The 18,749-nt window shown below is 35.8% G+C and overlaps 1 protein-coding gene across 11 annotated transcripts in view; it reads right to left on the bottom strand.

Annotated features, from left to right (window-relative positions):
- MYT1L (myelin transcription factor 1 like) overlaps positions 1–18,749 on the bottom strand; it is a 293,552-nt gene that overhangs the window by 69,900 nt on the left and 204,903 nt on the right. For all 11 annotated transcript variants that reach the window (XM_072407580.1, XM_072407581.1, XM_072407573.1 and 8 more), the window contains one exon: positions 14,225–14,556. In XM_072407580.1, the coding sequence (XP_072263681.1) occupies positions 14,225–14,556 (332 nt within the window). The remainder of the gene's footprint in view (positions 1–14,224; positions 14,557–18,749) is intronic.

Raw genomic sequence — 18,749 nt, 5'->3', positions numbered from 1 at the left:
ACACTAAGATATGGGAGCCTGCTTTAGTATCTTCATTTTAGATGCTGAAGGACTTGTAACTTACTATATTCAAAATATTTCTTATTTGTTCAAGCATCATATTCACATACATTGAAACAATGCATTTTAGGAACTCTGTCAATGGGGCTGATTTATTACACCTCTGGGTGATCCAGCAATTTGCTATTTGTTAGCAAATGTTTTCTATCCTGGACAAAATCCATTCCAGGTTGCTGGATCACCCAGCTTCACTGATGAAAGTGTATCCTCTACAGCCTTGGAAAGCTTTAATAAATCAGGCTCAATTAGTTCTGCTTGATGTATGCAGCATTATTAGCATGTGTAACTCTTGGTGGTGCTTGCAAAGTTCCTTACTTTATAACCCAGGAAAAATTAATGGACAACCTATATCCAAGGAGATTTAATAAGAGTGGTTGAGCCATCAATTAATATCATTACAGATGTTCTACTCAATTTAAAACACACTCAGATAACTAATCTTGTTTTCTGTTTCCAACAAATGACCTCCACAGTGATAACTTAGATGAAAAATATGACACAGCACGCAACATAAAGTCCAATCAAAATGATAATGTAAATATTTTAGGAATTATAGTATTACTTACAATAAAATAATGCATGTGGAAAATAAACTTTGTGGAGTTACCTTGTAATAATGCATACTATATACCTCTGAAGGGATAATATTGGAATTTTCTAAATAAAGTATAAAGAGCACTAAGTTCATTGAGTGATTTCTTCACAGTCATTGTGGACAGTGCATTGTCTGCAGTTCTATTCCAAAGGAAAGACCATAGAGAATTGCACTGGCTCAAAGCAATTTAAGGTTTCTAAACTCTTGAACAAGAAATAAGGTTGTTTATCAGCTCTCTTGCTGTAGCATAAAAATTACACCAGATATATAGAATGCAATGTAGTATTAAGAGACTGTAAATGGTCAATAATACTATCAAGTTATAACTGTACAAAAAACAGAATGGAGGGATTAAGGGGTTAGAAAAATGCAGCTGTAAAGTAGAACTTTGTCAGTCTTTTGTTTTTGTATGAGGTGAAAAACTACTTTTAGATTTTGGTTTTTGATCGTTTGTTTTTTAATACTGCCCTGCTAAAATTAGGAAGCATGGGATGGGACCCCCCTCCCCAAACTTTTTCTCTAGAGGGATCAAAGATGGTAATGCTAAAAACCTGAAAGGCTCTCCTCTGTATTCAAACTGAAAATAAAACATATCTAGAGATAACCTTTAATGTAGTTAGATAAGGTAAAACTACCATTTTATACAGTGAGTCAATGAATGAATGAATAAAGCAGTCAGCAATGTTCTGGACCTTCTCTCTTGAATTGTTATGGTATTATAGCCTTACCTGTTAAGGATGGTTATGTGTCCTGTTATTCACTTTATTTCTCTTCCTAGCCCACTTTACTTTTCTTCCATATAATCCTGGTAACACCTTTATTGCCTGACAGTTCTATGTGTAGTGCGTGGGGAAGCAGATTATAGAACTGCTTCTTTGGGGGATTTATGCTTCAGAGGGCTAACACAACTAACAGAGAAATGGCTAAATCTAAGAGGCAAGGCTGTACCTACATGACCATTTCTGAGTGGGGATTGAACTATTACCAAATGTCCATATGTAATAGGAATCAGCAATGACTGAACAGATACTTCTAAATAATTCTATACTTATGGGCTCTGCTTATAGGTATTCCTTTGTTTTCTCCAGCTTTGTATGATTTAGGGGGAGAAGGATAAGTTTAGATCTGTGATAAAATAGGGCATCCCCCCCCCTCCCCCATGCATCAACACTTTTAAAATATGTAGGGTTGGTGACATTGAATAAATATTGTAACTATTTTAACAGCCCAAGAACCTAACTTTGCATCACATGCTGGCCAATACCTAGCTGACAGCAATCATTCTTGCAGAGGAAATGCTTCCAGCATCAACTTCCTAAAAGACTCAGAGATGTTATATGATAGAATGCAGAGAGAGGCAAAGTAAATTGCTACTGGAAGATGTCAGCAAGTGTGTCACAATAAAATCATACACAATGTGAAAAACTTTGGAAACACTCACCTTTCATTATGCCCATCACTCAGTGCAGCAGCACCATGGCACAGTTTGCATTCTACACTGCTTAGTTAAAAGAGAACCAAAAAAATGGCCAGGTTATGCATGCCCCCTTATCCAGGTCAAAAGTCTAGTCCTCCTCTAGTTTAATACAAAAAGTGAAGCAAAACAAAGTCAACCTCAGGCAAACTTGAACTTGAAAAAATGAACTATGGATCATTCCTGTAAAATCCAATTGTAAATATGTGAACAAAAGAAAGGGACATATCTGAAGACACTCTATGGACATGGAATGGAGCAAGATAAAGGATTATACTATATCCAACTACAAATGGCTGTTGTGCTAATGCAGATACTTTGTAACAATTTCTACATGTGATTACAAAAACAGATTAGCATTTCTCAACACATTTAAGGAGCAATTTGTTAAAATGTTACAGTGCTGACCAGACACTACCTAACAATTAATCCCTGATAATTATATGGGGAATTTCCATGCACCCAATTAGCAGAACTGCACAATAATGAATTTGCCTTATTAAATGGAAAGTATACCCATGAAAATAAGGTAGACATAATTATCTTCACAGGAAAAGAGTTCCAGTTTGTGTTACCATTCTCTTTGATGTGTGTGTAATATTCTTTTATTTATTAGTAAAATAACCAAAATGAGGCTGCAGGGAGCTACCACTTTACCTGATCTGAGTCATGATAATTTATTTAGAAGACAATTAAAAAGAATCACTCTTGTAATAACATATCCTGTTATTAAAATTTCTTCTAAGACAACCTGAGTTTAAAAAAAGGGGACTTCTAATTAATGCAAAAATTCCTCATCATTTTCTGATCTTCCCACATAATCATATGAAAGTTTCCACTAATCTTAAAGAAAACACTAGTTCTATGGTCGGTGTTTGCAGGAAACGATGTTTCTCTTCATAAGAATGCAAAAGCAATTTGATGAAGGCTGATGCAGCTTAGATAGAAGTCAACTATCAGCCAAAATGAGGCCAATTACAGTTAAAATGCATCTGTCAATGAAAAGTAAATGCAGTTCAAATGAATCTGGAAGCAATCTACATGCATTTTTCAACACAAACTATTATTAAGCCTGGGAGATTAGGTACTTTCACCTGCAGTAGACATTGCACCTTTCAACCTGTAGAGCAATAAGCTACAGTATATTAAAATAAACCATACAAATAGGGGCTCAAATGTTTGTACAATATAAAAACAACCAAATAATTTACTATAATCCATAAACAATAAAATCAGTTTAGTTTACAGAAGTATTTACAGGACCAGAGGCTACCTTTCAATTTAGGGATGAGGACAATAGAGTAGGGCTTTTCACTGCAGGACTATAACCCCAAGGTCTAACATATTTTGGTCTCGTCCAATATGGCTTGGTGACGCGCGTCAGGGATCTGGTAAGATTCACATTACCTATTACCCCAGGCTCAGTAATAATGCCATGCTTTATGACACTCATTAGACCAGGTAGTTCTGAAAAGACATCTGTATTCTGAAGTAAAAACTTTTATCTCTTGTTTATGAAACAATCACTAGTGTCACTGTACTTCTACCACTTTTGTTGACCATCTCCTGGTCGTAGGTGTTTGGGCTGTTAGAGACTCCCTATTTTTCTATGGTATGAGTAAATTCACATTTTATTAGGGATTTTAATCTGGATTTCTTTTACTGACCTGGTGTACCCTAAAACTGACTTTCCCAACCTTCTCTACCAATTTACTTTCTACTTTTGGAGTTAACACAAACACCCAATCTCTAGGGCTAAAAGTACAGACTCTGGCAGAGCAGTTATACACTGCTTATATTGGCACTAGGCATGTTGGGTCTGTTGTAGATAGGCCTTAATTTTTTCTATTCTTTCCAGCATCTGAGTGTGTTCTATTACACTTTTGTAGGGGGGTGCCTTCCTGTTCCCAAGTCTCTCTCTCTGGCAATGGAAAAGAAATGTTCTCAGATGTTGACCTTACCACAATTGAGAGAAACCCAGTGGAGGCTTGCAGAACTTCCCCTACAGCAAACATAAGATAAAGCAGCAGGCAGTTTCAAGCTTTAGTTTCTGCTGCCACTACCCATTTCAACCAACCCCTCAAGGTTTTCATATTTTTTCCACTAGACAATCAGTTTAGGGATGATACACAGGGGTGTGCAAATGAGTAATTCTTAGTAACCCTTGCAGTTTTTTTGTCTCTTTAGATACGAAAGGGGTGCCTTGTTCTGTCAAGCTCTCCTTAGGGTAAACATTAGAAACAACTCTTTAGCAATGTCTTTAGTGGTAGGATTTCTTCGAGGGATTGCCATCGGATATTATGTGGCATAATCGAACACCATGAGAAAGGAATTATTATTTGTGTAGCTAGAAAGGTGGTCATACTAATTCATTGTTCCCAGGATATTGTGAACTTGTATTAGCACGTCTTGAGGAGAGTGTGTTGAATGAGATCCGAGGAGACATCATGCCTCTTTCTCACGTATGTGATGTTGTTTAGAACTGAACTTAATGAGCTTGTGGTTGCATTTAAAGCAGTAGTCCCATGAGATCCATGGCAATCCTTTCAAAAGGTACATCAGTAACAAAGAGGGGTACCAGAGGGCTCCTAAAATGTGGAATGCCGTGACCTGACACACAGGGCAAGAGTCACAATAGTTATTTACATCTTTATGCAACCCAGACCAGTAAAACCTGATGTAACACCTGATCTTTGGGTTTTTTAAAATTAAAAAGGAATATGCCAAATCCAACACAGTGCCTTTGTGGGCCTGTAGAGAGACAAGCTGTTCAACTCATCCCCCTCTTACCTCATCTACCCAGTACAATAGTTCATTCTCCACGGAAAAGTGCTGGAAAATGTATACAGCCCTGCCTCTTTTAACACCTCAATAATAACATTTAATGGTACTTTCTGGTATGGCTTAGAATGGGATGTCTCAACTGGGCTGTGTAAAATTTGTCCTGGGAAACAATTAGGTTGGGCAAGTAATTTTTAGGCTGGCTTCCACCATTTCCCCAAACTGTACCTGTAGTGGAAACTTTCCCCCTGATACGTGGTTATGGCTATTTAGTCCACTTGACTATCTGGGTCTAAGGGCCTCTGCTCCTCATATTTCCCACCCTGTGGTGCTGAGAACTGCAAAAGATCTCAACGTTTAGAAATGCAGTGAGATAGTTTTTGATATTTCCATGGATACAATAGGGATACAAGAACAACCAGAAAAATATATATTTTTTTTCTGACAGCTACAGTGTGTACAGCTCTCCATCTGAACAGAACATGACCTAACCATGCAATGTGGCTGCTGAGATCACCACTGTACTCAGGGTAATTGTGTTTTTACATTTTTTGTATTTCATTTTTACAAATAGCATTACTTTAGGACAAATGCAGAAGAACTACATGGGCAATAAGTTGAGAATCATTTTTTTTTGGTTCATTTCATTTGTTCATATTGGTATTTCAAACTGTACTTCCAATTTAAAACATAAAAACTATGGGCATCAGCCTAATCACACACTGTAAATTGTATTTTATTTTAAACCATATGCTAAATTTTCCATTATAGAACTGGACTGTAGGTAACATGGTAATATGGCACAGCATCATTTCTTATAACTTGGCATAGAACCATCTTGTGGAATAAAACTGTTCTGCTTATACAAAATGTTGATTTACATTTCTAAAACTGCTGTTGCTGCTGTTAACAAAAACCTGGCTCAGTTCACTAAAAAAACAATTTTGGATAAAGTTCTAATTTTGTAATATAGTACATGTAGTGGAAAACATATACAAGCACATTTAAAAATATTTGTCAAAGAAAATTATTGAACATTTTCAAACCCTTAAAAAACCTAGGTCTCCGATCCATGAAGATAGGTGGACCTTTAATATGCCAACAAATATTTAGGATTTAGACTGGAATATTACCTTTGTTACATGTACTTAATGGGCTTTCCAAGAATTCTCATATCTAAAAGGCAATTGACCACTTTAAACATGCCTATCTTGATCCTAAACTCCTGTCCATAGACACAAATAAAGCAACTTTGCAGTGTACTTAATAGTAGAGGAAATATTAACGCAAAAATAATATTCTTTGTGGATTTTCTATTCACATCATGATTGCCCCTTAAATAAGGTGATATGGCGGTCTTCCAGGGAAGTGAGTTTATCGCTCTACATAATCTCTGAAAGCCTGAAACTTTAACAAGATACATTACATTGGAGAGTTTAACATCATCATAGAGAAAATTGATTCAGACAGATGATCAAGTTACTGGATTATGTAACTTGTACCTGGTATTGTTCAGACAGTCTATTTCTATTTCATATCAATTACTGTATATGAGTCAGCCTTACAAACACATTTTCACAGGTCCCTTGGCATGAATCAGAATATTACAGACATTCATTGGGGAACATTTATAAAACTAGCAGTAGGTGAAAGTGGGAAGTTTCTGCTCTTTGTGGGTTTTACGTTTTTTAACAAGTAATTCTGTCAACATGTCCTTTATATAATAAATGTCCATTTTTGGATCCTAGAAAAACACACAAACAAAAATATACTCAATCTACCTTCTATTTTGTCCAAAGAGTGACCTTGCAGATATGAGGATTAGTAAAATTGGTAATATTTGTACTAGGATTTGGGTAGGATTTTACATAAAATTCCTATAAAATTCAAATTCCTTTATTATTAGCTTTGCATAAAATTGGCCAGCCTCTTTTGCAAAGAGCTATTTATCAGCTAAAATCTAATATTCTCGACCATTCAAAGGTAACGTATAATAAAGATGCAGCAGTTTTATCTTTTACTATATTATAATGTGATAAAGGATTACTCACACAGAACAATTCAATTACATTTTCTACTTTCTAAGGATGGGCTAAATTGAAAATTAATTTTCAGGAACACTTTCATAAAAATATTTTTGTCAACAATTTGCAAAGGCCCTGAATGGTATTGTCACAAAAACTTGTGTGTAGGGGGGAGTAGAAAGGGAGGGTTTGAATGAGGCCTGTGGGAAGTCTCAAGTTAAAAATATATTTAAATAGCATGCAATTTTCCATAAATCAAGTTGTCAAATAAAGCTTTATCCTGGAGAACAACATTCTTTTCAACTTGGCCTTGACCCAACCCCATGAGCAATTTTGGTGACAAGGGGCTTTGCAATTAACATTAAAGTTGACAAGTGGCTTTAAAAATGTGTTTTCTTGACCATGCGTTGATTGGTCCCTCTTACGACAACATCAAAAGTCTCTGGTCCTGCTCAGCAATTTTGATGAAAATACCATATTTAGAGGCTTTGCTTTTTAAATTGAAAGACTTTTAAACTTTAAGAGAAAAATAAACCTTATAAAATGTTTTCTTTTGGAACATGTTCCCACAGGCCCAAAGCAGGAGCCTGCTTAAATAACTGAAAATGTCTCCCATTTCTTACTTACCTTGGTAATATATCTCTGTCTGCAAAATTTCAATTTAGATAACTAAGCCTCTTTAAACTACAGAGCCCTTTGGGAGCTGCATGGCCTGAACAAATGGTATTCTCAGCTGACTGTTATGGCGACTCACAGGATTTACCTTTTTTAAACTATGAGGAACCATTCATAGAAAACATTTGGTTCAGAATAAAACTTCGCTGTAAGCTGACCTACAGGATAACTCCAACTCTAAGATTTAAATTGCTGTGCACTTGTTACAGTTCTACTGCTCTATATAACAATGAACCTTGGGGGATTTATCCTTCTTGCCAACATACTTACTCTTTGAAACATTGAAATTGTTTTCATGACTGGATAACTCTTGTGGTGTTTTTAGCATGAATATGCATTGCTTTTCTTATTCAGGACAGTCACATAAATCAGTGGGAAGTTTATGTTGCAAAATATGTAAATTGCTCAGTTTTTACATTTTTGCAGCCCTCAAGCTACTGATAAATGACTTGCTTTTTGTCATTTTGCAGTATATGATAAATAATCATTTAGCCCTACTCAATATAGTGATAGTTTCAGTAATTCATTTTCCAACGTCTAGTGTCCCTGATATTGCCTTCCTACTCTACATTTATGTGATTCAGGTCTGGGAATTTCTTTAGAACCAAGACAAATGAAAGTGGAACTACACTTTGATGACAATTTGCAAGGCAGGGCAGTAAACATTAAACTATGTACATAGTATTAACCTATTTTGCCTCTAGAGGCTTTTGAAGTATCCAACAAGACAAACTTGCCCTTAGCTAAATTCAGAATGCTCCCATAAATGGCGCTGTGAGTGAATAAGGAGAATTGTCAATAAGCTAAATTTACTCTAATAATCATATTCAATTTGTCAATAGATCAGTGTTAGCAGTAAGCTAAATCTGACCTGTTTCCACCAGGTGCAATGGATAAAAACGGGTTCAAGGGCATGTAGAAACATAGGAAAGTAAGTTAGGTGTATTATTTATGATGTTATCTTTCTCTATGTTATCTTTCTTTATGCTGTCCTGTCCTAAAAAAATTATTTTGGGCTAACAGAGGAAAAAAAGTGGCAATATACTTTAAAAGATAGAACTGTAAAAGATGTTTCTTTCTGAGCTGGGAGGTTATGTGGAAGTTCTTTATTTTAAAAGATTCTGCATGCATAGTCACAAATGGCCAGAGACAATAACACTATCCAGTAACAAACAATACTACACAGCCAAACCTAGTGAGAACAAAGGAGTAGGAAGCCTGCAGTGTGCTCAACCATCGATTTATTTCCCAATAGGTAATCAAATGGTTAGAAGTGTGAAAACATTGCACACATGTGCATGATATTCTACTTATCTGATTTATGTTCTGATCAGAGTTGCTTGCTCATTTGTACATATGACTCGACACATGTACTTAATGGAACCCTAAACACACCTCCCCAGAACACTGCAGTGCAATATGTGGAAAAACACTATGACATCCTAGTGTGATAAATTCTTCCAGAGATTGCTAGGGATCTCTTGAACTGTGTGACCTCACATTTGATGATACCTGTATAGTTAGTAGAGCCAGCTACTTAACTCTAATGATGTCTTTAGTTTTTATAAATGTGGTACTCCAACCACCACTGTAAGTGGATCATTTTTTACATTGGCTACAAATTTAAGGGTTTATTTTTTTCCCATTTACTTCAAAAACTTGTATTAGTATTTTATGGGGTTTGCAGGGGATAATAAAGTTGCAAAAGGCTACCTTAGATTGTTGTGTCACTGTAACCTTATATAGTGTACAGTAGTCCATTCATACCGGATTTATAAAAGCTACATTCATGGTACACCAATTAAATTCTACATTCAGCTTCTAATATTGTAATGAACTGGTAGGTATATATATATATATATATATATATATATATACACTTGTACATATATTTAGTTCACTGGCTTTAGCAGTCAAGTTAATGAACTGTAGCCTAGGTGGCGCATGCTTCCCTTACATGAACACAACCTACATATTTCAATGGCATGCAGGAGTCACTTGTTACCAGCTAGTGCCCATTGTTCAGTTATATACTAACTTGCTTGGCAGTGGGTATTTGCCAAAAATGCAAAAATGTGTTGTTATGTATAATGTTGTGGGACTCTTCTATATGATTGCAACTCTAGACATACCTGCCTAGGCCTTGTATACTGACCAAGTCCTGGGTTACTATTGCTTTACCTTACTGGTGCTGCTTTCACATAGTGGTTCATTTTTTCCAGGTCTTTCCTAATTTTGGCAAGCTCACCGCAGACATTTCTACCCTGTTTAACAGAACTGTGACAATCTGTGTTCTCAACTGAAAAGCTGAAATGCTTTTGATATAATCATTTCTATGTATTCCTCAATACTACACAAAAGCCTTACTTCATTCTACCAGAACCCATTTTCGTTGGACCCATTTTTAAGAGTATTTTTGGGACTTTAAGCCCGGCCATAAAAAATATAACTGCTTTGATTAGTGCCAGCCTACTTTCACTATCCAGGCTTTTGCCATTGTAGGATAAAATAAGATACATTGAATGAAAAGTGCATGAATGTGCATACTATACGGTAGCACAGTCAGAAGAGGGCACTGTAGCATTTCATTTAACCGCCCTCCCTATTATTATCGGTACCAAATTCCGTTATGACCTCTTATATGGATTTTTACACTTAGACATTACTGCTGAATGCTGATATGCAATATTCATCAATCCACATTATCAAGATTAATGCATAAATCAGTATCCACTGTCTTCCTCAGATTTAGAGGTGTCAAGATAGCTATAGAAAGACTAGCCGAAACCTATGTCTTATAATTGCCAAGCATTTTTTATTTCAACATACAATGTATTATTCACATTTCACCTCAGCAGACACTTGATCTTCTGTCCATGTCACTGGCTCTATGATTCTCTGGCGTTGTCCAACCTTTCATGGAACAAGCCACCTGAATCCCTCTCAGTCAGTCCTTGCCCCAAGCACAGACATGTCGACTTGTGTGCCTCTGGGAACTGATGCAGCTGATGTAGAAGCACTGATTTTAATCACTGAGCCTTGCAGAAAATCAGAGTGCATTCACAGGTCTGGTTATATAAAAGCTCTTCTCTGATCATGCTCCCACTGGTAGAGCTTACTGACATATACAGAACATCAACAAGCCTAGGGAAATTGGAACTGGGGAGAAGGGAGTTACAGTCATAATCTGCTTTTAAAGTTTTTGAGGTTATACCACTAGAAGAATGAGCATGGGCCTCAATTATGTATTAGTTTAAAAATGCAGTAACACTTACTGACCAATTGAAGTTCATTTACTGACTTACTCATTTCCTGATTCAGAAACCTTAAAATAATGCAAATTTTATTATCCAAGGAACATAAGTAAAACACAGCAACTGGTTTAAAATGTGCTTGCAAATGATGTGTCATAAAGAATTTTGTAATGCACATGCATTTGCATGATAAAAAAAATATTGTCAGATATTACAATAGTATTAGAATGATATGCGTCCTCTTTAGAACGCTTTAGATCCTGTATTTAGTTTTGGTTGTGATTAGTCACACCTAAGCATCCATCCTTTATCCAATAATAAACCAGGTCCATATACACGAGAAGGACTAACGTCACTGGTACCCAAGAACCTACACTATTTCTAAATGAAAGCCTAACCCCATCTGAAGGACATACTTTTAACACAAACTACTGTTTTAACTATAGTAGTGGACTATTTTACAAGTTTTTTTAATATTATTCTGATATATTTTGTTAGTTTAGTTAGTTCATCTATTTTTTTCTATGTGTAACAATAAGACACTATCATATACTGTATACTATTTTACTGTATACTAGACAGCTCTCTCCACAAATGTTTCCAGTAGCATGTGGGAAGAGCAGTGCTTCAGCAGAACAAGAACAAACTAGAAGAATACTATATTATACTTGGACTTCCTACAATAATCCAACACACACATAGGCCGGGGGCAGAAAAACAAAAGGCTGAGCCAAGTGCACCCGTCAGTACCTCAATGACCAGCAGATGGAAAATGAATAATACATAAGGCAATATAAGTGGCAGCAGGAAGGTGGTTTTAGGAGATATAAAGTATTAGGCAACATACCAACTGGCACAATTATGACTGCTTAAAACACCATCTCCATTCTACACAACCCAGAGATACATTACACAAAGTTATCCCCATTTGTGACATGCACTTGCCTCTACAAAGGTCTAAAAAGCACTTTCTGTCCTACCCAGATCAGCACATTTGGGTGGTGTGCAGAGAACCCTGTAGTAAAGTTAATAAATAGTGGATTTAGCCTTTCAGCATTGTCTGGGAAAAAGTGGCAATAAAAAATCTGATTGTGACCCGTCACACTGTCATTTAATTATTACGTGCCAGTAGCAAGCAAGAAGAATCAATACAGGAATCTGTGACAACAAGATATTAAGGCGAAACTTGTGCCAGCGCAGCACCTCAAATAAAGCACATTATTAACTGGAGTCTTCTTCCCTCTCTTCCTGACACTTCATTTCATTCCAAATGAACCTGCATGCTAGAGTACTGCGACATCTATTTCTATTCACCATGGTAAGAAGTGTAGAAACTGGGCAATTAGTTATCAGCTCTTTTGAGATTCTGGTGTTACCCTGAGTGGAGAATTCCTGAACAGATCTAAAGATGAGACTGTCATTCTACAGCTAACGTTCTGAAATATCTCTGCTTTGCAGTATTTTGACGATTCATAACATAAGATAGTAAAATACATTGGAATCATAATATTTTGTGTCATGCTCTTGTTTTTCTTGCAGGGACACTGTGCCGTCAGAGGGCATCTCCAAGCAACTAGCATAATTGGGCAATGAACAGCTAATACTATCTAGTAACCTCTGCGTTAAATAAGAAAACCCATTAGCATCACTTTAACCATTTATAGGCGGTTTATATAATCTCTAGTAACAAACTTCAGAATCAGTGAGGTTTTCATAGTTTTCTAGAAATGTGTGTGGGTGAAGTTGGAGTGGCATTACAGAATGAACAGTTTGTAAACCAGTGAACACAAATAGTCATGATTATGTTTTGTCAGGCTTAGATAGGATAAAGATATCATAACTTAATGGCTTCAGATATATATTTACATTCTGCAAGTAAATCTTCTGTGCACTGGCCACACCTGCTCAGTAGATACCTATATACTTAGATTACAATGTGTCTCAAAGTTGGAGATGGCTTGGAACATAGAAGTCTATGATAAGCTACTGCACAGGGGCAGCAAGTGCACCAAGGAATTTCTCAGCACGGCAAACAAATATTGTAGAACAGTATTTCTCACCCAGGGTTGCGTGGAACCCTAGAGTTCCTCCAGAGGTTGTGAGGGGTTCCTTAAGCAATGAGTAGTTTGTGACTCTGAGGTCAGTTTAAAAGATACCAATGATACTTTAGGCTATATGTAAAGGTGGCAGTCTTCCCACTGGCCAGCAATGTAGTAACATTCTTCCTTCTGACCAACAATATACTGTGATCTGTGGATATAGTAATTATAGCAGGGGTTCCCTGAAGACCTGAAAGTTATTCCAAGGGGTTATCAAAGCCAAGAAACACTGATCTAGACTGATACCTCCGGATCAAGATAAGTAGGCATTTGGAAATGGGGAGCATTTACTAGTTTAAAGAGCTAAAGTGCATGTATCCTATTTGGTTTGGAGGACTTTCAGTATCTAAAAATATAGGTAAAGTTTATTATTACCAGAATGTATTTGAATTTGTTTTGGAATTTTGTATTGGAAAAAAAATACCTTATGTAATAACCTAGGGGGTATTTTCTTTGCACACATTTCTAGTTTAACTTGGTTTGTAATCTACAATTTTAAACTTTTGTGCATTACCACTAAATTTTTCTTCTGATAAAATGTCTATACAGATAATTAAAAGATCATTTCATGATGAAGAAAATACAGGACAGGGTTAAAGGTTGCATTTTGACACAAGGCAGTCTAGTTGACCTTCTAGGTGGGACTGGTGATTAGTCTAAAGCCTTCTTCACGAAATGTGATTGCTATCCTTTTATGTTTCCCTAGTTTGTCAGTTTGTCTAATGTGGAAACAAAGCAAAGAGAAAAATATTCATATGCAATATGTAAAAGAGAGCTTCTTTTACCTGTCAACTGATTTGTATTTTTGTCCATATAGTCCTGGGATTTTTAGAGCCCATTAACACAGCTAGATGAATGGCACTACATTCAGTTAAAAAACACATTGATGTCCTATCCTCAGTTCAAACTCTGAGCAGAAAAGCAGCATCAGAAGGATGAGGTCATCTACCTGCTCACTCAATTTGCATATGAAGCTGGTACTAAGTCATTTACAGGTACTTATGCTAGACAACTATGGTTTCAAAATACATTTAGTAATTAATAAATAGAATATATTTGTAATATTTGTTTTTTATGTCTACCTGTAGTTAAGCCTAAAATTGTCTGCAAGGGAACTAAAAAATAAAAAAGTCCACTTATCACCAGCCCTCACCCCCATAAGAAATGTATGTGTTGAAGTATTTTCTTTCTTAGGTATGGTGTTGGGGGTTATCTTAAGTGGGTATATCAATACCTACAAAACAATGTAATGTAGCTATTACCTTGCTCATCATATTCCTCGTCATCCTCATCTTCTTCTTCATCTTCTTCTATTTCCTCTCCTTCGTCTTCATCTTCCTCTTCGTCTTCCTCAATTTCATCATCATCATCTCGATCTATCTCTTCATCTTCCTCATCTTCTTGGTCTTCATTGTCATCAGAATACTCTTCTTCCTCTTCCTTCTCATCCATTTCCTCTGTTCCATCTGTTTCATAGCACTCATCCACTGAGGAGTTGTCTGTTTTTGAGGAGTAGGGTTTTCTTTTCGGTGATGGTTCTAAAGGTTTGTTATCTTGGGTTTTCCTTTTCTTGGCTAAAGGACAGCCGTAAACACTACAATACAGACAAAAAAAACATATATTGTATTAGGTAATTCCTCAGAATGTAAGCAAAAAGCCAAACAAACATCTACTAGTTAAACTCTGGATAGGGTAGGGAAGAATCACTGTGGGGTTCTTGATTTTGTTTGTTTCTCCCCACTGGGGGACAAATTGAAAAATTCTCAAACATCGAAAACTTCTATAAAAGCTGGGAAAAGGCTAGAACTTCATTAATGTCTTATGTGGTGTATATGTCCTTGTTGAAGATTGAAGATCACCCACTTTCTTTATCAGTGGAAATGTGGTTAGCAGGTAGAAAGTAGAGGGTGCCCCTCAATAGAACACATGCATAATAAATTGCATATAAACCTTCTTCCATGATGTCAAAAACTTAAAATAAATATTGCTTGGACTTACATTTTAACTATTACAATATACAGGTATTGAGTATAGCAGTTTGATAACATATATTATATAAATTAACAAAGAAAAACACAAAAAACCTCTATATAATCATCAAATCCTAAACTATAATTACAAAACGTAAAAACCCTTTGTAAAAATTCCCTAGCCCTCTAAGCTAATGTAACCTTGAGACACTGAGATCCCCCTCCCCTATACATTCTTTCCTCTCTTTGGTGGCAGTGGCATCCCATTGTGTCAAAATCTCCACCAGCATTGGCCACACTTGAATGGAGTCATGCTTCTAGCATCTACTCTGTACTGTTCAATTCCTGCTTATAGGAAGTTACTGTATGGGTGTATCTAGCAATGAAAGATGTGAACACCCTGGGAGGCTGCTACTGCCACCACTGATAGGGAGTATGTCCCAGGTTTGGAGGAAGGTGATGGTTCTAAATTAGGGGGCAAGGAAACATAAACAGGTGGGATTTTTGATGCCCTTGGAGTCCTAGGGGTTTGAGTTTAGGACACATTGTGGACACATTTGGGACACATTATTGATCTACAGATAATACAGTAATTACAAAATCCTAGCTGTTTTCTCCTTAATTATCTGTAATGCAGGATGTTCAGGGTAGGTACACACATAATGATATTTGCCACAAAATGGGCAATTATGTCACCAAGATTATTAATTTGTTTTTTGGGAAGATAGCATTTGATGTGTAAAACTGCTAATAAAAATCTAATATTCCTAGGGCATTGGTTTGTGGTAAGCAGCTCTTATCACCACTATTTACTTTTACCAGGGAGACAATAAAGTCATCTGCTTGGCCATTAACTTTTCTTACAAATGTGTAAGTCCTAACCATCAGTCTGTGCCCATATTTTACTGTACTGTGTTTGTCCCTTGAGGCGAGTTCTAAAAATCGGGCTTACGCGCTGAAAATTGGATTCAGTTTTTTTAAGAATTTGATTTATCTCAATAGCTGACCAAGTCATAAATTACACCCTGACTCTAAGAGATCATTTTGTTTACTCACATCTGACTTCCCTGCCATTTTAAGGCAACTTTGATTAGCCAGAAATGACTAATAGCATAAAACAGGCTACACAAAGCAAATGAGAATATGGTGTTGAATACCTACATCATCAAAATGTACACTTCTATTTATGAACAAAAATAGAGAACATATATTTAAGTCTACCTTGTCTTTAAGGTGTACTTATAGCCAAACTTTTAAGTATTACTGTTGTTGAAAGTTCCACTGGAAAGATTCTTTTACTTTCTGTCTTGTAACAAAAATAAATGTCCATAAGGCAGGAAGTAAACAGGAAAACCTGCTAACTTTTTCTCTAATCCTTTTTTAGGTTAAGAAAGGATAGATCTGCTGCCAGCTTATTACTCCGTAAAAGGAGCCTAAAAACAGTCAATTTATTTTGTTTACAAAAAAAATGCTACCAACACTTTTTGGGGGCAAAACAAATCCCCTTCATCAAGGCTAAATAGAATAAAATACAATATTTACCAATAATTCAAAAAACCTAATATATACTGTAATATAAAGTGATCTACTAATATACCAAAAACATTAATATTCACAAAATAAATAAATGAACATCACTAAAGCCTAACAAAGCATATATAGCACCTTTTTAAATACATTTTAATCAATCAAGATGCCCCATAACTGTATAAATAATACATTTATTGATATGCAAATTTATTGATAAGGGTAAAATTATAAACTCTAGTATGAGGTAAGGAATATAAATGACCTTTTTTTTGTCTGAAAAACATTGTCCCCATAAAAAAGTAAAAGTAAACAAGTAAATGTCTCTAGCAGATCCCTGGATAACAGTAAAACCAGACTGTAATTCTAACCTGTCCCCTTTCAAACAAAACCTATAAAAATATTTGACAATAGATACTATTTTAGCATTGTTATTGATATGCAAGGATGAAAGGATTATTATAACATTCCCTTAATTTCATACCTGGGTTAAACAAGGTCTATTCTACTTAATCTAAAAACAAAATAAAACATTTTGACTAGAGCTGGGCTTTAACTGAGAATTTTAATGAGAATTTCTTATCTAAGCTTGGCTCTCTACACCTTTATCTTTGTGCCGAAATTATCCACCTTTGCCTACAACAAAGTATTGTCAATTGAATTGTTTTTCCTTCTTGTATTTCCTGCATTGCATTTTCATAAACTGCTTTAAGGTTTCCGGAAAGCCTGTGACATTGCCCAGATCTTTTGTTTAGCCTGTGGATAAGAAGATTTCCTTATATGAAAGTAGGCTTCATCTAGCATTCTCCATGAACAATCTTACTCAAGGTCCATGAGAAGAAATCTACAGGGGAGAAAAAAAAGCCGCCTTCCATTATTAAAGATGTGTTTCTTCAACAATCACACCCATCAATCCCCTTATGGTATACCATCATCCACAGTGTGGATATATATTACAATTTGTGAGTTACTTGAAAACATCTGATTTTTTTAAATAATGGAAAACATCTCTAAATGTAACTATTATTTTATTGTTTGGTAAATTATACTATAATTTGCACATAATTCAATAACTCACTGTGCGGGAAACCTGAGCAAAACTCAATTCTGTACATGTTTGCCTCTGGCTTGATTTTGATGTAGAGATCAACCCACACATATTTGTCAGAATGAGTTATTTCTGGTCTGCCATGTTTGATATGGATCTCTTATCCTTTGTCTGGGTCATGCAGCTGCTTCTAATGTCCAGGACTATCCCGTCTCTTACATATAAATGGCCGGTGTCTTGTGAATGAAGATTGTTAGAAGTGCAATACCTACACAAATAAGTACTAAAAATAAGTTATATTTAGTTGTCAAAACATAGCCTTAAGCTCAACAGGACTTTTATGTCTGAAGGTTCTGATTTATCTAGGTCATTGTATATCCAGTAGTAGTCACATTCAAATGGCCTGGTTCTAAAGGACTATTCACATCACCAAAAAGTTTAATTTGACTAAATACTACTAGTTACTACAGAAATTATTTAACATGGCAAAGAGAAGCATATAAAATACAAGAATCCATGTCAAGCAATCATACCCCTTACAAAGGGGTCCTGTTAGCTGTGCATTTTACCATTAGAGGAGAGTGGATCAGCTTCTCCAGAAATAGCTTGGTTGATCCCCAATAGAGGTTTGAAATATTCCACTGAGATAAAGGATGACTGCTGCAAAATGTATTGTATAGTGTCACTAATGATAGCATTCACCAAATTTTTATTTTTCCAATATTTTCCTAGTGATGGTGACAAGGGTTGGGAAGAACTATATATTTAGAGGAGTTCCCTTATTGTTTATTTTTTTCAGCCTATTTTAACCTTTAGGTAGTCTTTAGGTAGACTTCCATTGCTTTAATAATGTACTTCTTCAGAACATGGACAATTCAATTCAATACCAACATTTGCAAAATCTCAGATGGCTACAATAACTAAAATCTCTAGATATAAGAGATGATAAAGTCAAAACTGCTGCATCCTGTGGTAGTATTATGCAGATTAATGCATGACTTATTAAGTTATCACCACTCCTTCCTGGAAGACTTGAACTGGGGCAAACTATTTGCCCACAGACACAACTGACAAACCTACAGACTAAAATGTTTAGCAATTTTCACCAAATATACCTGCCCAATAAATTCTAGGAGTGTTGTCAGTCTACACCAACAAAACTACACAATCAAACAAACCCAATACCCATCAAATTGTGTTAACGTAAGAAAAAAATTAATTTGGCCCAAAAACTACAACAAA

Source organism: Pyxicephalus adspersus, chromosome 4 (assembly GCF_032062135.1).
Source record: "Pyxicephalus adspersus chromosome 4, UCB_Pads_2.0, whole genome shotgun sequence".
Lineage (NCBI taxonomy): Eukaryota > Metazoa > Chordata > Amphibia > Anura > Pyxicephalidae > Pyxicephalus > Pyxicephalus adspersus.
This window is presented reverse-complemented; position numbering and strand designations above follow the sequence as displayed.